General features: G+C 45.8%; 2 protein-coding genes and 1 pseudogene across 4 annotated transcripts in view; 2 read left to right on the top strand and 1 right to left on the bottom strand.

Moving 5' to 3' along the window:
* The window catches only part of Dgkh (diacylglycerol kinase eta), a 185,865-nt gene that overhangs the window by 144,614 nt on the left and 18,048 nt on the right, over nt 1-23,203 (bottom strand). The window lies entirely within an intron of this gene.
* Nucleotides 9,896-11,492, top strand: LOC128107133 (spermine synthase-like). The gene is given in 2 exon segments (XM_052732671.1): nt 9,896-10,099; nt 10,101-11,492. Coding segments are annotated over 2 exon segments (1,074 nt in total). The 5' UTR covers nt 9,896-9,983; the 3' UTR covers nt 11,059-11,492.
* Nucleotides 11,076-12,542, top strand: LOC128107793 (cyclin-dependent kinase 4-like; annotated as a pseudogene).

Here is a 23,203-nt window from a genome sequence, read left to right as displayed (position 1 = left end):
TTAGTTTCCAGCTTCAATTCTGCAGTTCATGAACAATATTCAACACCGTATCTGGCACCCATTTGAATGAACATACCCTAAGGCTCTCCTGATTTCTCTTGTGTAAAAGACTTTACTCTTTCTTGGTCTGCAGCTAAGCCAAACGCCGCCAGTCATCAGCAGTACCCCAGTGTCCTGATGCCTTCTCTGATGATGTATTTCTGCTCTGAAGTCTGCAGTGCTGTGTCCTTGGAAGTAGTAATCTCTGAGATCTAACCCACCGTAGAAAAACGTGCCATTGTTTTAGAAATGTTAAACTCACAATATAAGCAGAATACTAAAGCACCTCTGAGTCTTCTACACCCTGTCCTGCTTCTCCAGGGCAAGGTTGCAGAATTTATTAACGCTCTGGCGGACAGATTATTACAAATGTGTTTTAATAGCACCAAGAAGAACCCCTAAGCCAAGTTGCAGACACGAGTGAATCAGCATGTGGAAAAAGTGATGAATAAATTTTTCACTTTCTTTTTTAAAAAAATTTATCTAAAGTTGTTTTATTTTTTGAAAAAAAAATTTAAATACACAGTTTAACATCCTATAAGACATCATATAGGAAAGCCTTGAAGGCTTTTATTTTGGTGGAATAAAAGGCTCAGCTACAATTTATAACAAGTATAGAGAAGACTTTTTTCTTTCTTCCTTCCTTCCTTCCTTCCTTCCTTCCTTCCTTCCTTCCTTCCTTCCTTCCTTCCTTCCATCCTTCCTTCCTTCCTTTCTTTCTCTCTCTCTCTTTCTTTCTTTCTTTCTTTTCTCTCAAGACAGGGTTTCTCTGTGTAACAGTCCTAGCTGCTCTGGAACTCTCTTTGTAGACCAGGCTGGCCTCGAACTCACAGAAATCCCCCTGTCTCTGCCTCCCGAGTGCTGGGATTAAAAGCGTGGGCCACCACACCTGGCTTTCGAGAAGACATTTTAAAACACACAAACAGAAACAATGTAACAACCTACAATTTCTTTTTTGTTACTATAAAAGGTGGGTCTATGTCAAAGTCCACTAATTAGCCCTAAGCAATTTCCCTGGGATGAACTGTGCTATCAAATCAGTAGCTAAGAAAAATCTGAACAGCAGATTTTTTAAAAAAAATCAATAATCTGTTGCTAACATATTCTGGGAAGAACCACATGACACTTGCAAAAAGAAATAATTAAAGAACCAAAATTCTAATGTTAAAACTCTATAGTCACAGAGCCAAATATAACAAAAAAATTAAACTGAACTTAAGGAGTTGTAAGATTTCTGGGAAAATGGGAAGTAAAAAAGAGTTCTACTGCTTTCTTACAAAGCATTACTGATACTAGCAAGGTCTCTTTCCCTCCTAGGCCTATGATGGAGGTTGAGTCCCTTCTCCTCAGCTGGTCACCAAGTAAAAAGTAAGCAGGGCAGGCTCCTGAGACCGGCTATACATCAAAACACCCACACACGAAATTCTATGGTACGTCTTTCACTGTTTGGTCCAACAAAAATTCAGCCATCTCTTTTGTTGTTTTATTTTATGTGTATGTTATACGTGCATGTCTGTCTGTGCACCAAGGGCATGCGGTGCCCTTACAGGTCAGTAGTGGGCCTACACATAGATGGCTGCTAGCCATGTGGGTGCTGGGAACTGAACCCAAGTCCTCTGGAAGAGCAGCCAATGCTCTTATGTGCTAAGCCGTGTCTCCAGTCTCAGTTGAGCTATCTGCTATCCAGTACTAGAGTCTGTCACACAGGCAGAAAACAACAGGAATAATAATTTAACCTGGGGGTGCGCGCACACACACACACACACACACACACACACACACACACGCACACGCACACGCACACGCGCACGCACACGCACATGCACACATAGGCCAGAGGTCAACATAAGATGTCTTCCTCTACGGCTCTGCATTTTATTTTGGGGCAAGGGTCTCTCATTCACTGACACTGGAGCTCCCCATTTCAGCTCAGCTAACTGCCCAGCAAGACCCCAGAATCTGCCTGTCTCCTCCCAACACTAGGGCTACAGGAACACACTATACACCTCTGATTTCCGCCTTTCCCCCCTGTGGGTGGCTGGAAATCCAAGCTCAAGTCCTAACATTTGCACAGCAAGTACATTACCCACTGAGTCCTCTCCCCAGTCCCAGTCAAGGAATATTTTTTTAACTTATTTCAAGTCAGTGTCTTGAGACTATTTTTTTAATTATAAACTAATTTTTAAGAACTTTATTTACAAAAGGCTTTTGGCATGGTATTTATGAACACCAACCTGGAATTCCCCGTACAAGACTCTAAGAGAATTGCAAGGGATGACGCAGGATGCAAAGTGGAATTGCATTACGAGTGGACTCGTGTTAAGCAGAAACGCTATGATTGCATGAGATTTAAAATCATGTAAAATTGCTCAAGAGATTTAGTTCCTTCAAAAAAAAAATAGGAAGTTTCGGTTAGAAGCACAGAAATGAAGGGTGGGATGAGGTAACACTGGTAGAGTGGAGGTGATGAGTTTGTGAAATGAAGATCGTCCAAAAATAGGAAAGAGTAGGAGGAAGCTGCTGAAACAGGTAGCAGCCGGTACTTGCCATGGCAACCATGATCAACAGATGAGCATCCATCACAGCATGAGGCTTCAGAGAGTCCCCATCTGCGCCACACTCAAATTTCAGTTTGTGGGTCCAGCTACCAGTAGACATTAATAAATAACATTGAAGTAGACTAAACAGCCTGGTAGGAGCAACGCGGACTAGCGGACATATCTGTTATGAGCTAAACTGCAAAGGGACCTCTGGAAAATCTGCAAATTAAGAGAATGACAGTGTTTTATTTGTAGGTTAACAATGGCGCACAAATAACGCCGGTGGAAGCCGAGCCTGGGATTTATAGCACTTTGACCCTCACATCTCATACTCATTGATGTCCTCGGCCCTAGGAGACGTGCTTTGGGGATGAAGTAAATATTTTAGTTCCAGAGTTCTTTCCCTTTAGATCAGTGAGGAACTATGAAGCAGCGTGGCCACCACAAATCTGCCAGCTCAAAATTCATATTCTGAGGGTTGTGCCAAGTCAGGGGGATTAGCGCACTGTCAAACACCACTAGTCAATTTATACTGGAGCATAACAAATGGCACAACTTGACCTGAAGCAGGAAAAAGTGCAAAAGAGACAGCAAGATGGAAGCTCGCTCAGACTCAGTTCCTTTGGTCCACACAACAGCCTCAGAGGGTGAATCTAACGACCTCGGTGTTCAAAGGAGCGCAGTGAGGCTTTGGCAGGGGGTTAAACAGTTCCCCTTCTATCACACAATTCCTGTCATAAGAGGCAGAAGTGAGACCAGGGCAGGTAGGCCAACGGCAGAATGCTTGGTTGGCATGCACAAGGCCCTGGGTTCGGTCTTCAGCACCGTTCCTAGAAAACTTGTTAGAGAGGCAGAAAGCCAGTCTGCCCTAAGCACCCAAGCAACCCCGGTTCCCATGCACTGAAACTCTCCAGCTCCACGACAAAGGCCCAGGCTAGGCCCACTTCCCGGGCGTTTACTTGGAAAAGTTTGTTCTACTTTTACAAAACTGTTAAGTAAAACTATGCACTCGTTAAAAGCAGGTCTATTGCTTTTACAGACACACCAGCTAGTGAACAGCTAAAATGCAGACGGGAAGCCAGGCATCGAAGTGTGCACCTGAAATCCCAGCAAGCAGGAGGGTCGCTCCAAGTCTGAGGTGAGCCCGAACCATTCAGGGAGACTTTGTTTCAAAAACAGATCAAAGAATTAAAAGGCAAAATGCCCATGTGTTTCTATCAATCTCTGTGATTCCAGCACATACATAAAATCTAAGTTCAAGACGTTAGGAGATGAGGGTACAACTGAGCTGAGGGGCGGATGAGCTAGGGTAGACAGATGTTTACTGTACGGAAACCTCTGGGCGTCACGTGTTCTGGGAACCACACAGATGTACTGTATACACCACAGAGGAGCAAGGGCAGCTTTTAGTACTTCCATGCTATCGGTCATTTCAAGAGATACCTTGATATTTTAAGTGTGGCAGTGATAAACAAAACTTTTGCAAATGTTTCCTTTATTGAATTTAGTCAAAGGAAAAAGAAAGACAAAGGCTAGATGCTTTTCACAACTGCTGTTGGGGGAACTGAGTGAACTTTCCCAATTTCAGACCAGAGATTAATAAATAGAAAGTGGGAGGAAACACACTGTAAAAATAATCAGGTTTATTCTGTGCGTCCATGTGTGTGCAGGTACCCCTGTGTGCACATGTGTGTGCAGGTGCCCCTGTGTGCATATGTGTGTGCAGGTGTCCCTGTGTCCATGTGTGTGCAGGTGCCCCTGTGTGCACATGTGTGTGCAGGTACCCCTGTGTGCACATGTGTGTGCAGGCGCCCCTGTGTGCACATGTGTGTGCAGGTGTCCCTGTGTCCATGTGTGTGCAGGTGTCCCTGTGTGCCCATGTGTGTGCAAGTGCCCCTGTGTGCACATGTGTGTGCAGGTGCCCCTGTGTGCACATGTGTGTGCAGGCACCCTTGTGCCCATGTGTGTGCAGGTGTCCCTGTGCGTCCATGTGTGTGCAGGTGCCCCTGTGCACCCATGTGTGTGCACATGTGTGTGTAGGTGCTCCTGTGCGTCCATGTGTGTGCAGATGCCCCTGTGTGCACATGTGTGTGCAGGTGCCCCTGTGTGCACATGTGTGTGCAGGTGTCCCTGTGTGCACATGTGTGTGCAGGTGCCCCTGTGCATCCATGTGTGTGCAGGTGTCCCTGTGTGCCCATGTATGTGCAGGTGCCCCTGTGTGCACATGTGTGTACAGGTGTCCCTGTGTCCATGTGTGTGTGCAGGCGCCCCTGTGTGCACATGTGTGTGCAGGTGCCCCTGTGTGCACATGTGTGTGCAGGTGCCCCTGTGTGCACATGTGTGTGCAGGTGTCCCTGTGTGCACATGTGTGTGCAGGTGCCCCTGTGCATCCATGTGTGTGCAGGTGTCCCTGTGTGCCCATGTATGTGCAGGTGCCCCTGTGTGCACATGTGTGTACAGGTGTCCCTGTGTCCATGTGTGTGTGCAGGTGCCCCTGTGTGCACATGTGTGTGCAGGTACCCCTGTGTGCACATGTGTGTGCAGGTGCCCCTGTGTGCACATGTGTGCAGGTGTCCCTGTGCGTCCATATGTGTGTGCAGGTGCCCCTGTGTGCACATGTGTGAGCAGGTGCCCCTGTGCGTCCATATGTGTGTGCAGGTGCCCCTGTGTGCACATGTGTGGGCAGGTGCCCTGTGTGCACATGTGTGTGCAGGTGCCCCTGTGCGTCCATATGTGTGTGCAGGTGCCCCTGTGTGCACATGTGTGTGCAGGCGCCCCTGTGTGCACATGTGTGTGCAGGTGTCCCTGTGTCCATGTGTGTGTGCAGGTGCCCCTGTGCACCCATGTGCTCACAGACACAGACAAAATTGCTTTTGTTCCTTAAGCCAGCCACCCACCTTGTTTTTCCTCTGCACAGGGAAGGTGCTTTATTGGAGGAAGATTCTTTTTCCTCTGCTTAAGGAATCCCTTGGCTATCATGGTATCTCCCTCCCTGCCCTCCCACTAGTCCCTGCTCCAGCTCGACCCTCCCATTTCCCTATGTTCTCATCCCCCACTCCTCGCCCTCTGCCACCCCCATGGTAGATGAGGACATCATGGGAATAGGAAGAGGCAGGGTGCTGGGGAGGCTCTCAGGAATCCACAAGGTTGACCCCACCTTGGTCTGCTGGCAGTGGTCCAGAGGGTGCCTGGACTGGTCTACTCTGGTGACCAGCCTAGCAAATAACCTAGCTGTCATCATAGAGCCTTTGTCCAGTGACTGATGGAGGCAGATGAAGAGATCCACAGCCAGGCACCAGGCTGAGCTCCGGGAATCCAAGTGATGAGAGAGAGGAGAGATTCTGCAGGTGGGGGACGTCGAGATCATGATGGGAGGACATGCAGAGATGACCGCCCACGCTAGTGGAAGCCCATGAACTGTGGACTGGTGGCTATGGAGCCCCCATGGGACTGGACTAGGCCCTCTGGATACGGAAGACGGTTATTTGGCTCAAACTGTTTGGGGGGCACCCAGGTAGGGGAATGGGAATCCATCCCTGGTGCATGGGCAGGCTTTTGGGAATCTGGTGCCTGTGGTATGATGCTTTGCGCAGCCTTGGTGCAGTAGGAAGGGGCTTGGACCTGCCTAGGCTCAGTGTGCCGGGCTCTGCTGACTCCCCATGGGAGACCTTGATTTGGGGGATGTGGGAATGTGGGGTGGCTTGGGAGAGAGGGCTGGGGGTGGGAGAAGGGAGGAGGTGGGATCTGTGGGTGGTATGTAGAGTGAGTAGAAAATTTCTTAATAAAGAAAAATGAAAAAAAATCCCTTGGCTAAAGCCATAATTACGTTCTATAAGATGGTGGTTATAACCAAAACTCCATATGCATCATTCTGCCTCAGCCTTCATAATGAAATATCACAATCTGGCAAATTCAGAAACCATCTAAAGCTAAACTAACAAGAACCCACTGCTTACGACACTAGGCACACTAATATTTCTTAAGTTTTTAGTTTTTTCAAAACAGGATTTCACTGTGTAGCCCTGGCTGTTCTGGAACTCACTCTGTAGAGCAGGCTGGTCTTGAACTCGTAGAAGTCCATCTGCCTCCGCCTCCGAGTGCTGGGATTAAAGGCATGTGCCGCCATCACCCGGCCACTTATATTTCTTTGTGAAAGCAAGCATTTCCTTTCCCGCTTAATATGATTCAAGTTTGTTTGAGGCACTGAGTTTATTTTAAACGTTGAACTTACTGTGGCACAGCTTCTGTTTTCTTTCAGCATAAGCATAACAATTGACCAAGAACTACCGTGTACTAGCCATGCTTATAAAACACCTGTGCTGTTTAAATACTCATGACCCTGAGATAGATACAGTTATTATTCTAATGTTAAAGATAAGTCTTGTGGGTAAAGTCACTTGGGAGACACTTGAGATGTAAAACCAGCCCTCTCTCAAACACTGAAGCCCACCACCTTACACACAGCACTCTCCTGCCTCAGTCACACTCCATAGCAGCAGTTCAACATGCCTGCACAGTAACTGTTCCAACAGCAACTCAACTCCAAAGGACACCTCAGGACAAAAGTTTTTCTTGCCATATAGCCACAAAGCAATCAGAACTCACAGAAACAAAACACAACCTCGATTTTAAAGACCATCTTGGGAGTCTAGTATATAAACACAGCAAGCAGTGACACCAGAAGGATCACTGTGACAGGAAAGAGAGACCAAATGTACTGATGGAAAGGAAAGGAAGCTGCACCCTCCAGCCTCTAAGAATATTTCTGGTCTCAGACTTGTTCCACTTACATTAAACCGACATCTCAATGAAAAACGTATTATTGATTGCTAGATCGGTTGTAGCGACAATTAATAATTAAAGCCGATGATTAAGGGCTAATGAAAAATGTTGGTGCTAGCACACACCATGATAAATGCTTGTCATCTCAGGCCTTTCTGGGCTTTCTGGGCTACCAGCCATTTTTCTACTCTGTGACATAAACAGGTTACGTCAAAGCCAAATGTGTATTTAATGTTGAGGAGAAACGAGTCATCTTAATGAGCAATTCTGTGTTTCATCTTCAAAATTCTTTTTTAAGTACGGAAAATTAGAACACTCAAACACAATGAAGAATAACTAAATTTACTATACTGCCAAAAAGGTTGTTTTGATGTGATGCTCTGATTGACAGGTTCTGAAGTAATGGGTTTCAACACACATACTTCTACAACACTCTCCCTTTCAAGTGGTTTCATAGACGATTGAGTCATGTTATTTGCTACAGTTGTGTTCTATAAAGTGGCCGCATCACTGAAGGAACAGAATCGGAGCTGGTGGGGAATACTCTCTCTTAGAACAGTAAATCGTCCCTGAAAATGCCTAGTCACAATTTTTACCGCCAATCTAAAACCTTCACACGTGTGTCCTTCTGCTTGAAGATGCTTTTTTCTGAAAGAAAAAAAAATTATATATTTGAGTCATGAGCGTCGAACTCCGTGCTGAAAGTGCTGTAACTCAAGCCTGAGGAAAAAAAAAAAAAAAAAAAAAACCTCATCTTATTCACATTTTCTGCATACGACGCCTCACAGCTTCTTTTAGGAGCACAAGACACACGTTAGCACTAAACCGGGGCCATCTGAAACAGCAAGAGCATTACCAAGATGCACAAAATGCGATCACGCTGGTGAGACGGCACACAGGACGCCGGTTTACAAAATGACAGATGAAAGGGAGGGTGCACACCCTTCGAGCATTCGCCTCGGTGAGGAGCGGGTACACACAAGGAAACCCAGTTTTCCTCACTTTCAACATGTCCACCAACGGTCGGGAAAACACAAGCGTCGACTCTGTAGTTACAGTCATCCTTACTGAGAGGGTGAACTGGCAAGTTGGGAAGACCAGAATGAACGATTAACAGTGTAAAATGTCAAGTACATCCCCATAATGTTTATAATTATATGAAAAACTCCACTATTGTGCCGAATTCAGTAACACAGGCAAACTGTACTGAAGGGTACCTAACGGGGCTCAGGAGACAGCTTAGTCGGTAATGTGCTTGGCTGTAAAGCATGAGCTCCTGGCTTCGGATTCATGTAAAAAGCCAGGCCCAGGGGCTCGAGAGACGGCTCAGCAGTTAAGAGCACTGGCTTCTCTTCCAGAGGGCTTGGGTTCAAGTCCCAGCACCCTTACAACTGTTTGTAACTCCCAGCGAATCAAATGCCCTCTTCAGGCCTCCATAGGCACTGCATGTACACAGTACACAGACACATGTGCAGGCAGGCAAGAGACCCATAGAAATAAAAACGAATGATAAGTCCAGGCACAGCGGTGCTAGGGGAGGAGGCTAGGGACACAAGGTGGTCCCTGGACCTGGCTGGACAGCCAGTCTATGCAACCAATGAGCTCCAGGTTCAGTAACAGATAGAATAATAATAATAATAATAATAATAATAACAAGATGGTGAACCACTAAGGAAGACACACTCAATGTTAGCTTCCAACTTCCATACAGCCACCCCATCCCACAAGACCCCACACATGTACAGAGAGAGAGAAAGACAGAGAGAGAGAGAGAGAGAGAGAGAAAACACACCAGACCCCTGAAGGTATGACATCAGTAATGCAGAAGCATTATCTCACTAATATTTATTATGTGAGAAAAGCCATCATTGATCTGGGTCATGTACTTCCATCTTTAAAGTCAAAATGCACTTCACTGGTTTGTGCAGAGAACCATTTCTAAGAAACACATCTGACAGTTTGCTGAAAGGAATTTTTAACACAAAAGCACATTTTACCATATCTGCTTTTATCAATATCTGGCCAATACATTATTGTTTGCTAAGTACTTTTTTTTTTTTTCGAGACAGGGTTTCTCTGTGTAGCTTTGCGCCTTTCCTGGAACGCACTTGGTAGCCCAGGCTGGCCTCGAACTCACAGAGATCCGCCTGCCTCTGCCTCCCGAGTACTGGGATTAAAGGCGTGTGCCACCACCGCCCGGCATGCTAAGTACTTTTTACACAAATAAATCTACTACCAATAGCCAAGGCTTTCTATTGCAAACCTTTTTTTAAGAATTAAAATTCAGGTGTTTTGTTGTTTCGTTGTTTTTTGTTTTTTGAGACAGGGTTTCTCTGTGTAGTTTTGGTGCCTGTCCTGGATCTCGCTCTGTAGACCAAGCTGGCCTCCAACTCACAGAGATCCGCCTGGCTTTGCCTCCCTAGTGCTGGGATTAAAGACATGCGCCACCACCGCCCGGCTAAAATTCAGTTTATTAAAGACATAAGTTGGCCCGCCCACCTCCTACTCTTAGCCTCCCCCGGCGCAGCGCGCTCCCCGCCGGCCTGCAGCTTGACACGCCACGTGGTCCCCTCAGTCTCCCGCGGTCGCCTCCCCAGGCATGGCAGAGGGCCTCGCCACACTATGGCAGCAGCGAGGCACAGCACGCTCGACTTCACGCTCGGCGCCAAAGCTGACGGTGAGGCCATTCTGAAAGGCCTGCAGTCCATTTTTCAGGAGCATGGGATGGCAGAGTCAGTGCAGCACCTACACGAACAAAAATGGCAGCTTTGCCAATTTGAGGATTTATCCCCATGGATTGGTGTTGCTGGACCTTCAGAGTTACGACAGTGATGTTCAAGGCAAACAAGAAACTGACAGCCTTTTGAACAAAATAGAAGAAAAAATGAAAGAACTGAGTCAGGACAGTACTGGGCGGGTGAAGCGTTTACCACCCATAGTTCGAGGAGGGGCCATCGACAGATACTGGCCTACTGCTGATGGGCGCCTGGTTGAGTACGACATAGATGAAGTGGTGTATGATGAAGATTCACCATATCAGAACATTAAAATTCTACACTCAAAGCAGTTTGGAAATATTCTCATCCTCAGTGGTGATGTTAATTTGGCAGAGAGTGACTTGGCGTATACCAGAGCCATCATGGGCAGTGGTAAAGAAGATTATTCTGGCAAAGATGTACTGATTCTGGGAGGTGGAGATGGTGGCATATTATGTGAAATTGTCAAACTGAAACCAAAGATGGTCACCATGGTAGAGATTGACCAAATGGTAATTGACGGATGTAAGAAATACATGCGAAGAACATGTGGAGATGTCTTAGACAATCTTAAAGGAGACTGCTATCAGGTTCTCATAGAAGACTATATTCCAGTACTGAAGAGGTACGCCAAAGAAGGGAGAGAGTTTGATTATGTGATTAATGATTTGACAGCAGTCCCAATCTCTACATCTCCAGAAGAAGATTCTACATGGGAGTTTCTCAGACTGATTCTCGACCTGTCCATGAAAGTTCTGAAACAGGATGGGAAATACTTCACACAGGGGAATTGTGTCAATTTGACTGAAGCCCTGTCGCTCTATGAAGAACAGCTGGGGCGCCTGTATTGTCCTGTGGAATTCTCAAAAGAGATTGTCTGTGTCCCTTCATACTTGGAATTGTGGGTATTTTACACTGTTTGGAAGAAAGCTAAGCCTTAAAGATGAGCATCCCCTGAATGTCGTGTGCTGCAAGCCGCCTTCCTGACTTCCATATGCCCTATATACCATCAACTGAGTCAGGCAACTGGTCACGAATTCCTTCAAGTGTTTTTTTTTTTAATTATTATTTTTAATTTAAAAAAGCCAATGGGAAAATGTATATTTTAATGAGCTAGGGTGTTAATTTTTGAAAGTCAGCTGAAGGACAATTAGACAGCCCAGCAAAGACTGCGGAATGCACTGACCCCCTAGAATGTGATTTTAGTATCTTTTTTTTTCTCTGTGTGGGGTTTGGGTTTTAGTAGATTTTAATTTGGACATGTGGAGGAGTGAACATCATTGTTTTATTCTGGAGAGAAGTTCCTGATAGTGTTTCCCACCCACCCCCCATTCCCAAATTGACTTAGATATTAAAATTTGGTGCTTTAAAAAGACTTAAGTGATTAGCAGTGCTTCAATTAAAATTACAAAAGAGAAAAAAAAAAAGACATAAGTTGTGTCTATGGTCCTGCCCACAGTGTCCAGCTGTCTTGGACCAAACCTAGGTATATGGTACCACAAGGACCTGTCCCTGGGCCCTGATTAAAGGTTATTCCACCAGCTCTTGGCCAGGTGTATGGGGCTCCCCTGATTCTAGAATGGCAACCTCTCCTTATAGGCCAGTGGCTGGGACAACGAACAAGGCTCATGATCCCCACCATGGCTACTTTGTTCTGACAGTCCCAGTGGAAAAGAAGCTGGAGCAACCTTCCCATAGGCACAGCTCATGAGGCGGCCTTACTAAGGATGCTGGAGGCTTTGAGCACCCCAAGGTTGTCTGGCTAAGGGATGTCTGAGGCTACTTCTGAACTACCTGAGATCAAAGTACCCCAGTGTGTGAGCATGCGGACCAGAACAAATGGACATATATGGACAAGGCATACCCTCTAGGCTTGCCACTCGAGACCATCAAGGATTTAATGCACTAGTTCCTAAGAGGTCTAGATTTCCTTCACAAAAATTGCATAGTACACAGAGATCTGAAGCCAGAGAACATTCTAGTGACAAGTAGTGGGAGAGTCAAGCTGGCTGGCTTTGGCTTAGCCAGAATTTACAGCTACCAGATGGCCCTTACACCTGTGGTTGTTACATTCTGGCGCCATGCTCCTGGAGTTCTTCTGCAGTCTATAAATGCAACGCCTGTGGACATATGCAGCGATGGCTGTATCTTTGCAGAGATGTTTGTCAAAGGCCTGTCTCCTGTGGACACCCCGAAGCTGATCTTTGATCTGATTGCGCAGCCTCCGGAGGATGACTCGCCTAGAGACATATCTCTCCCCAGACCCTTTTCCCCGGAGGGCCTCGGCCAGCACAGTCCATGGTGACAGAGATGGAGGAGCCCGGAGCACAGCGACGTCTGGAAACGCTGACTTTTAAACCACATAAGCGAATCTCTGCCTCTAAGCCCGGCAGCACGCTGATCTACACAGGAAGACTGTGATACAGAGAGCAGTGGGGTCCCTGCGGCCCCCCCCCCCCCCCCCCCCCGTTCTGTCCACTTTTGTGGAGAGAGCCCCACCGAGAAGGCGAGCTCTGCCTTCCTCCACAGTTGTGGAGACTCTTTCAACTTTTTACATCTTTAAGTGACATCCCCACCCCTCCTTCTGAGGCTCATCTCTTGCCCTCCTATGTCTCGACACTACAGGCTGTGCCCTCTCTTCCTTATATCGGGGTCCTTCTTTTTGTACAGGAAAAGAAAATGAGACGAAGAAAAAGGACATACATCTAAAACACAGGTCAACCTTGAGGTAAATTCCATTTACATGTCAGATGGCTCTGTCCACAAATAACTGATAAATTTTAATACGCTCTTTTAGAAACTATTGATTCTATTGCCCATATTCAACCCTTTACTCATAATAAAAAATTCAGCTATACAGACTAATTTCAGCTCTAAATACCTCAATACCATCTTTTCTTTTTAACAGTCTGATGAAGCCCCTAGGAACTGGGATCACAGGCATGAGCCACCATACTTGGCTTCTCTACGTTTATTTTTCCAGAAACTATAAAGTAGTGAATTAGGGCCAGCAAGATGGCCGGGGGGTGGGGGTGGGAGGGTTGGGGGGGGGTGGGCTCAGGCGTGTGCTGCCACGCTTGACAACCTGAGCTCCACCCCGGGGGTCCACTTATCTATTTCCTGTAAGCCGGCCTCTGACCTCAGAATGCCTGCTGTAACGTGCTCCTGCGCACAATAAATAAACGTCAATTTTTCATTTTTTTAAACACTGAATTACTATTATTCAGGTGTTCTTTCATGTAGAAATGGAGCTTAAGAGAGTGTTATGTGAACAATTAACACCATTTCTTACTATTCCAACAAAAATATTTTATCTCCCTCTAGAAATATGAAGCACTGTGTAATCTAATTATTAAATGTTTTATTAATACAATTTGTGTTCTTGAGTGGATTGTCAAAATTCAAATTTTCTTTCTGCATTTTTGCAATATTACGAACTATATCCAAATTTAAAAGCTAAAATTTTCTTATAAAACAAACACGTTTCCAACCCCCCCAAAAAAAAATTAACGGAAATTTGCAAAGAAAAGTAAAGAAATAAATGATAAATACTTCTGGGACTAGAGATGGTTCCAGTAGCAAAGTGCTTGGAACATAAGCATAAAGACCTAAACTGAATCCCCAGAACCCACATAAAAAGTAAGGAGACAGGCCGGGCGGTGGTGGCGCACGCCTTTAATCCCAGCACTCGGGAGGCAGAGCCAGGCGGATCTTTGTGAGTTCGAGGCCAGCCTGGACTACCAAGTGAGTTCCAGGAAAGGCGCAAAGCTACACAGAGAAACCCTGTCTCGAAAAACCAAAAAAAAAAAAAAAAAAAAAAGTAAGGAGACAGAAGCAGGTGGATCTGTGTGAGTAAGAGACCATCCTGGCCTACAAAGTGAGTTCTAGGTCAGTCAGGGTTACATAATGAGACCCTGTTTCAATAATAATAATAATGATAATATAAGAAGGAGGAGAAGGAGGAGGAGGAGGGGGAGGAGGAGAAGGAGGAGGGGGAGGAGAAGGAGGAGGGGGAGGAGGAGGAGGAGGGGGAGGAGGGGGAGGAGGAGGGGGAGGAGGAGGAGGAAGAGGGGGAGGAGGAGGAGGAGAGGAAGAGAAGAAGAGGATGAGAAGAGGCAGAAGCCACAGCAGCAAGGCATGGTAGCCTGCACTTGTAACCCAGCACTGGGAGGCAGAGACAGGAGACTCCCTGGCCCTGGCCAGCCGGCCAGCCTGCTCAGCAAGCCTCAGGTCCCAGGAAGAGACTGATAAAAACAAGTGGATGGCTCCTGAGCAATGACAGCTTAGGCTGACCTCTGGCCTCCAAACACATGAACACCCAAACACGGAACATACTCCTCCCAAACCTTTTGCAATGTCCATACGTGGACACGTACATTTCAAAAAGACGAGCCTTGGAATCTCTTTTTTCAAAGATGTAAGTTTTATCTTCTATATCAACATGATATAAGTAAGTTTATTATTTCAATTCTCTAACTACTGAACACCTTCAATCTGTGATACATTTGATTGAATAATAGATTTTTTTAAGAATGTACATAATTCATCTAACCAATTCTTTATTTATTGGACACTTTTACCATAAACAAAAAATGAGAAATATCTTTCAGGTTAAACATTGGAAGAGCTGGGAATTTACTGACTGTGTAATGGGTTCATGATAAATTTCAGTGTCAGGATGTAGTAAGCTTTTGATTTTTCTTTTTTAGTGTTGTTTTTAAACTCCCTGCCTAAAGTATGCAAATATTTCTCTTTATAATTAGGCTAGTACTTTAACAATGCCATTCATTACAAGTCTGATTATTAACCCAACTAAAAATTACATAGTATGAGATAGGCTTTAAACGTTTAACTAAATAGTGACCCAGTTGCCAATGATTTGAAATAGTTTACTTAAAATATACATTTGTGCAGGGCGGTGGTGGTGCATGCCTTTAATTCCAGCACTCGGGAGGCAGAGCCAGGCGGATCTCTGTGAGTTCATGGCCAACCTGGTCTACAGAGTGAGATCCAGGACAGGCACCAAAACTACACAGAGAAACCCTGTCTCATAAAAACAAAAAATAAAACACACACACAAACACACACACACACACACACACACACACACACACACACACACACACATTCGTGAGCACATTCTTTTCAGTTACACTCATCTATTTCTTTCAATATCCAAGCCAAATTATTTTTTTACAATCTATTTTTTGGGTTTTCTGTTTGTTGGTTGGTTGGTTGGTTTGCTTGCGACAAGGTCTCACTGTGTAGCCCTGGCTGTCCTGGAACTCACTCTGTAGACCAGGCTGGCCTCAAACTCACAGAGATCCACCTGCCTCTGCCTTAAGGACTGGGATAAAGGGCATACGCCTCCACACCCAGCCCTACAACCTTAGGGTGTTTGATTATATCTGGTTGCTAAGAAACTCTCCATCACTGTTCAGTGTGTAACCAGACATTATTTTATGGCCTTTCAATTCATTTTAGTAAATTAGCTAAAGATTTTTTTAATCACATTTGTTGGGGAGGGGCACTCACATGTCACAGTGGGCATGTGGAAGTGATAGGACATTTCAGGGAGCTGGGTCTCTCCTTACAGCATGTGCTGCAAGTGTCTTTACCACAACCACATCACCTGACCTGCCCAAGCCAGGTGAAATTCTAACAGCCGTAATTATACAAAATGTACACGTCCACCAGACAATATGCACAGCATATTCATGCACATCCATTTTGTACCTCAGTAAACATCTGGCTTAATTTCTGTACACTTCTTGAGTTTATTTTTCCACTTTTACATCACTAGTGAGTGTACAGACAGCTGTTCCTATACTTACACTTCTATAATTTCTAGGATACATTTTTAATTATGGAAAACACACCTAACAAAATTGACCATCTTAGCCATCAGTAACTACGCCACTCAGGGGCACAAAGCATACTGCTGGGCTGCCACCGTGACCATCCATCACAGAACTCTTGAATCTTCCAAGTGAAACCCATTAAACAATTACCCGCTACCAGTGCCTCCCCAAGTCTGACCAACCACCATTCTTTCTGTACCTATGATTATGACCTAACTTGCTCTTCCTTCATGACTGGGTTATCTCACTTGGTCTAATGTCCTCAATGTTCAACCACAATGTAGCATATATCACAATTTCCTTTCTGCATAAGTCTGAGTGATACCCCACTGCATGTATTGCCATATTTTATCTATTCAATATCCATCAATACACGCTTGAGTTATTCCTTTGGGGGGGATGCTGGGTAGTTTTATGTCAACTTGATAAGAGCTAGAGTTGTTTAAGAAGAGGGAACCTCAATTGAGAAAATGTCTCCAGAAGATCAGGCTGTAGGCAAGCCTGTAGGTCACTTTCCTAATTAATGATTGATTACTGCACGAATCCTAAATAGTCTTATAATAAAAACTGGAGCCAGATATTGGAGTAATTGCTGAAAGATCAGAGAGACAAAGGAACAAGCCACAACCACTTCTCACCTTGCCAACTCCATGAATCCTCTGACTGAATGTCTGAGTCCTCAGCCGAAAGGCTCTAGTTCCTGTTCCTCACACTGTATATGCCTTTCTCTGCCCAGCCATTTCACTTCCTACCTCAGCCTTCCTAGTGCTGGGATTAATGGCGTGTGTGCTTCCCAGATACTGAGATTAAAGGTGTGTGCCACCGCTGCCTGGCTCTGTTTCTCTCCTAGACTGAATCAATCTCATGTAGCCCAGTGTGGCCTTGAACTCACAGAGCTCCAGATGGAGCTCTGAATCCCGAGTGCTAGGATAGAAGGCAGGCACCACCGCCTGCCCTCTATGTTTAACTCTGCGGCTGGCTCTGTTTCTCTCCTAAACTTGATCAATCTCATGTAGCCCAATGTGACCTTGAACTCACAGAGCTCCAGATGGATCTCTGAATCCCGAGTGCTAGGATTAAAGGTGTGTGCCACCACTGCCTGACCTCTGTGTTTAACTCCGTGGCTGGCTCTGTCCTCTGACCTTCAGGCGAGCTTTATTTCTTAAATGACAAGTACCACCACAACTGATGGGGAGGGCCCAGCCCACTGTGTGTGGGTACACTCCTGGGCTGGTGGTCCTGGGTTCTATAAGAAAGCAGGCTGAGAAAGCATGGGGAACAAGCCAGTAAACAGCACTCCTCCATGGCCTCTGCATCAGCTCCTGCCTCAGGTTCCTGCTGTTTGGGTCTCAGCTCTCGTTTCCCTCAGTGATGGACAGTGCTGTGGAAGTAGAAGCTTAAAATAAACCCTTTCCTTCCCAAGTTGCTTTTGGTCACGCTGTTTCATCACAGCAACAGGAACCCTAACTAAGACAGCGGGTCTCATAAACAATGCTTCTGCAGGCATGGAGTTTGAGCGTTTAGCATGCCACATGTTTACAGTGTACTAAGTTGCTCTGGCTTTGTCAGTCTCTAGGTAATCACAATGAAGAAGCTATTACTCTTCTTCACATGCAATCCCATTCTTTCCCTCTCACCCAAGTATCTTCCGGGAAGCATCTCCCTCAGATGCATGCTCACATCCGCCATCTCCCTCACCTTCCTACTGCTCAAAGGAGCCAAGCACCTGCGTTGCTTCTGTATGGTCCAGCTTCTGTATGACCTCATATACATGGGAGTCTTAGAGACCAAGGCCACCAGTGACGTTTTTCCCAGTTCCTCCTTCCTCCCGTTATATCTACTCTCGTTCCCATTCCACAGGAGGAATGAGCAGTGACAACGAGCAAGAGTGACTTCTGCTTTCAGAGAACTGCCGTGACCGCTCGGATGGTTACGAGTGCGGCCCTTAGGACCGCTGTGACAGAATGGATGAGGACAAGGTAGAAGGGTTTGTTACTACAGGAAGGCTGGCTTTCCTTCAACATTCTTCTCGTCTTACTGTGGCATATGAACCACCTCTGTGATAAAAAAAATCTCTGTCTACTCCTCAGATGAGGCCCAATCTACAAAACAGGTTTACAACCAAAACTCCCTGTTTTCTGGCTTGTCCCAGACAGGAGAAGAATTCTTTCCCCATGACTGTGAGATTTCATTACAGCCCAGTCTGATGTGGCCTTCTCAAGATAGGGGGCACCCTACTGGGAAAAGTGCCATTCACCTCAAGATTCCTCAACCTGCTACCGGCATCCACTGTGTTCTAGACATGAGCAGAGGGCCCTATCTCATCTCCCCACAACAGCCTACTGGGGTTTCCTGTGGGGAAACTGAGGCTTTCAGATATTATGCAGCTTGCCTAGTAAGAGTTAGAACCAGAGCTGGGTGTGACGATGCGATAACCACACCCCTTGGGAGACAAGAGGAAATGCGTTTGAGACCATCGTGGGCTGTATGGTGAGTTCAAGGCCAGCCACACACACACACAAACACACACACACACACACAAACACACACACACACACACACACACACACACACACACACACACACACACACAACCATTGGGACCAGAATCCACTTCACATTATTTCAGGGTTTTGTGTGTTTTTTTTTAATTCCCAACTAGATTTGTTTGTCTGTTGTGGAAACTTTCTCTTTCATCTTCTAAGTAAACTCTTCTTTGGATTTTCCAAAAGGAGGTATACCAAACTTCACATACATAATCTGGGGATTTCTCCCAGCAAAACCTATTATTAATGCATCTCTAAACCATATCTAAAATAATTGAAGCTATATAGCTTCTTTTAATAGTCTTTCATTTTTCTTTCTTTTTTAATTTGAATAGCTAATGTTTAATTCTTGTGCCTAATTCCACCTCTTTTCTTCCACTACGTCTCCGTCTCATAGTCACTGGTGTCCAGCCTAACTTCCAGAGCTCACTCTTGTGACCTCCCATTTGGGGGATCTCCCCTCCAGTCTCCCCACCACCTCTTGCCTGGCCATGCCTAGACAACCTACATGCCACCTGTCTACTACAGCTCTCCATTCACTCTGTCCTGGCCACTGACCAGGGTCCCATGCCAGGCTGATGGTGCCTACTTGACATTCCTGAACACTCCCCTCAGCGGGGTCTTCACACTGCATTCCCCAGCCCCTGGGCTTCCACTTTCCAAGTCAAGGACTCCCCACCCCCCCCCCCTCAACTACCGCCTAGCCTTTCCCACTCTCCAGATCTCCGCTGGCATCTCTTCCACCTTGATTCTCAGTTAATAACTTAGCTTCCTATTTTAATGAGAAAAATCAAAACTATCCAAGGACTTTCGGAAGTATCCCTTCCCGATCTGCCTCATGCTGAGGCTAAGCTGATGGTGCCTAGGAAAGGCCATCCCAACCTTTTTGCAAGACTCCGTGTCTTCTCTCTTTGTTGAGGATACTCTTCCCGTTCAACTGGATGGTCCCTCTTGGTTCACATAACTTTACTTCTTAAAAAAAAAAAAAGGCCAGGCGTTGGTGGTGCACATCTTTAATCCTGGCACTCAGGAGGCAGAGGCAGATGGATTTCATCAAGTTCCAGGACAGCCAGGGCTACCCAGAGAGAAACTCTGTCGGGAGTTGGGGGGGGGGTGAGGGGAGGAGTGGGATGACCTGTTTTCAGACGGAAGAGGTGGTTCAGGGGTCAGGGCACTACTGTGGTTGCAGAGAAACCAAGTTCAGTCCACAGCACTCACGTCTGGCAGCTCACAACCACCTGTAACTCCGGTTCCTGGAGATATGATGCCTCCACAGGCATGTGTGCACAAACACACACACACACACACACACGCTAAAATTAAAAAGAAATCTTTTTAAAATAAAATGGTCTCACTCAAATAAAGCCCTCACTTGACCTCCAAATCCCTCTCCAACTATTGCTTCATTTCTCTGTCTTCGAGATTTTAAATACTGACTTTATTTTCAAGATCAAACGTGCTAGCTTGGAACACCAACTACTCCTTCTACATAAACGTAACAACTTGAACCTAAACCTAAGTATGTGCTCCCATGGTGCTAAGTTGTCAAGGACAGTGTCTCTGAAGCCTGTGTGCTCTGCCCTACCCACTGACCTCCAACTTTTTCCCTGCTACTCAGCAACCCTCCCACACACAGTGCTCCAGGAACCCCAGCCTCACAGCCTGCTGGGTAGTGTCAGATGTGACCTCACAGCTTTTCTTTGCATCCTCGGTTCTTTCTGCTTGCTCTCTAAGTTCACAGAACTAAAAAGAAAAGAAAAATCCACATACATTATAGTAACACAGAATTACTCAGGGGTTCATGGGATCAATACTAGTCTCACAATAATGCCAAAATGTATTCATCATAAAACTGTATTAACATGCTTTCAAACACTATTGTAGAAGGGTCTCACTTTTTTTTTTTAAATGAAAGCCACCAAGAACTGTCAGATTTTCCTCTGCACACTAACATACCATCCAGCCCATACCATTTCAACTGCACAGGAGTAAGTGAATAAACCCAAGATAGCCTGAGTTCCGCAACAGATCCCAGTTTAAAGAAAGGGTAATTCAAAATTCCTGATACTTAACTCAATCTTCAGAAATAGTCTGGAAGGTGGGAGTGGGGGCGCACACCTGTAATCCCAGTACTTGTGGGGTGGGGGTGGAAAGGACCAGGACTTTGAGGCCTCTGAAACCCTGTCTCAAAGAAGCCACAAGAATAAGAATGACTTAGACCTCTGTGCCTGAAGTTACCCCAAACCAAAGTGCCCCATTTAGATCCCCGTGAAAGAGCTGTCACTAAGCTGAAGTTCAGGTTCGTATCTGGACCTTGCAGGTGAGGATGGTACCAGGGTTTCTTCTGAGTCTGTCATGACACATTGATGAGAACATCTACTTCATCCCTCACCAGGGCTCTGGGAATGTCCGTGAGAACACATGAGTTGTCCTGTCCCCCACCCTGAAAGACACCTTCTGGGAAGCTTTTTTCCACTACACTTACTTGAGAGCAAATTTGCTATTCTCTTTAACTGAACACTCTGCCTGCTTCACATGTATTATCTACTAACCTTCCTCGTCTCACAACCATCCATCCATACTTTACCTGACATATTTGCCTGACATAGAGTGTGCAATGTAAGAAATATAAAAGCACACAGAAATAAATCAGTGAGAGAAACAGAGAAAGCGGGCCATCTCAAGGGGAGAGAACGACACAGACACATGTTTACGAAACACCTGCCTTGCTCTGGAAACAGAGAAGAGTCTAATATGACTTGCCAGGGGGTGACAGGGGCAGAAACCCTGCCGGACCGGCCTCGGCACCCGGGGACCTATACAGCGCTCATCATTTCTCTGAGCTCTGTGCTGATGTATTTCTCATCTATCTTTTCTCTTGTGCCCTAGAATTTCCTCTTACAAACCAATGTTTCAGCCTCTCTGTGAGCATGCACACAGACATAAAATTAAAAAGGCCATCGGTGGTGGCACACGCCTTTAATCCCAGCACTCGGGAAGCAGAGGCAGGCGGATCTCTGTGAGTTCGAGGCCAGCCTGGTCTACAGAGCGAGATCCAGGACAGGCTCCAAAGCTACACAGAGAAACCCTGTCTCGGGGGAGGGGGGGAGGGGGGGGAGGCCATCCAATGCCCGAACACAGGGATGCACAGAGTTCCATCTAAGACCTCCTCAGGGTATCTCACTGGTGACTCTCTTCACTCATGTCTGCTTCCTATAATGCACTTCAGCCCCGCTGACCTCCTCACCTGTACAGCCGCTGCTCCTTCTGTGTAGAGGGCTCTTCTGAAGGGCCACACACACAGCGCTAGCGTCACCTTCCGGGACAGACCTCCTCCTTTAACTCTGCCCACTACACCCCACTAGTACGGCACTGTGTTCTCTGTGGTCCTTCTCGTCTTCACATATGTTGTGCACTTTCCCTGTTTACAAGCTCATAAACTCTCCCTGCACTGGTAGTGTCTATCTGGCTTCCTGCTCCATCCCTGGCACCTGCCTCAGTCCTTGAACTGCTGTATTTTTAGAATTCATGAACTGAGGTGTGACCAAGATTAAAAACAGAAGGCACACACAGGTGATGCACGGTACAGAAAACGTTCTCACGTGAATGTGGTGGCTCTTGCCTGTAATCCCAGCACTCTAGAGGCTGAGGTAAAACAGTCACCATTTCACACACACACACACACACACACACACACACACACACACACACACACACACACACACGTTTTTATGCACTTATTGCACAGCCTATATGTTTGTGGGGTTTTGTTGTTGCTTTAGGTATGGAGGGCTGTTGCTTGGGTTATTTTTGTTATTTTTATATGGAGATAGGGTCTTGGTATGTTCTTCATTCTGACCTAAAACCCCTGGTCTCACGCCATCCTCCTGTCTCACTTTTCTGAGTAGCTGCAACTGCAAACACACACCAGTTAAGTTTGGCCATTTCAGAAAGATAAAGGTACCTTTCTACCTCGCATTTTGTCCACAAAGCAGGGGACCTTTTGGTTTTATTTTGCTTTGGGGGATACAGTTTCCCTGTGTGGCCCTGACTGTAGACCAGACTGACCTTGAACTCAGAGATCCACCTGGCTCGGCTTCCTGCATATTGGGCCTAAAGGCATGTGCCACCACGGGACCAGACAAATGGCCTCATCTAACAGTTGGATTCAATTACCTAAATTTTCAAGTGAAAAAAATTGAATTTGACATTAAAATTAAACTGCTGGATTAATGGTAGAAGAAGACCTCCAAGCCTTCTCTTTCTTATCCTTGAGCTCCAAGGACTATGGTTCAGGCGCTCTGGTGGCTGGCATTCCGGCCCCAGAGCTCCTGGCTAGGAAGCATTAAGAGACAGCATACAAGCATGAGAGCCTGTGGTGGACTCCTGGCTTCTCCCTACCTCTCCTCCTTCCTCCTTTTTCCTTCATCCCATAATTGCCATTGATTAATATGTTAAACCTTGGATCCTCTCTCTCACCATGTTTCAGATTTCATGACACCTTGCTGCAAACAAATCCTGGTTTTTATTAATAAGCATGAGCAAACATTTTCAATGTAGATTTCAGATTTAAATATTTTTTGCTGAAATGTCCATGAATTCTGAATAAAATTAATAAAACTCATTGAATCATCTTGGCTGTTTTGTTTTGTTATTTTAATCCTCAGAAGTACTAATTT

The sequence above is a fragment of the Peromyscus californicus genome, unplaced genomic scaffold (assembly GCF_007827085.1).
Source record: "Peromyscus californicus insignis strain IS unplaced genomic scaffold, ASM782708v3 Scaffold_12__1_contigs__length_115047231, whole genome shotgun sequence".
Classification (NCBI taxonomy): Eukaryota; Metazoa; Chordata; class Mammalia; order Rodentia; family Cricetidae; genus Peromyscus; species Peromyscus californicus.
Note: the sequence above shows the minus strand (reverse complement) of the source record. Positions and strands in the feature narration are given on the sequence as shown.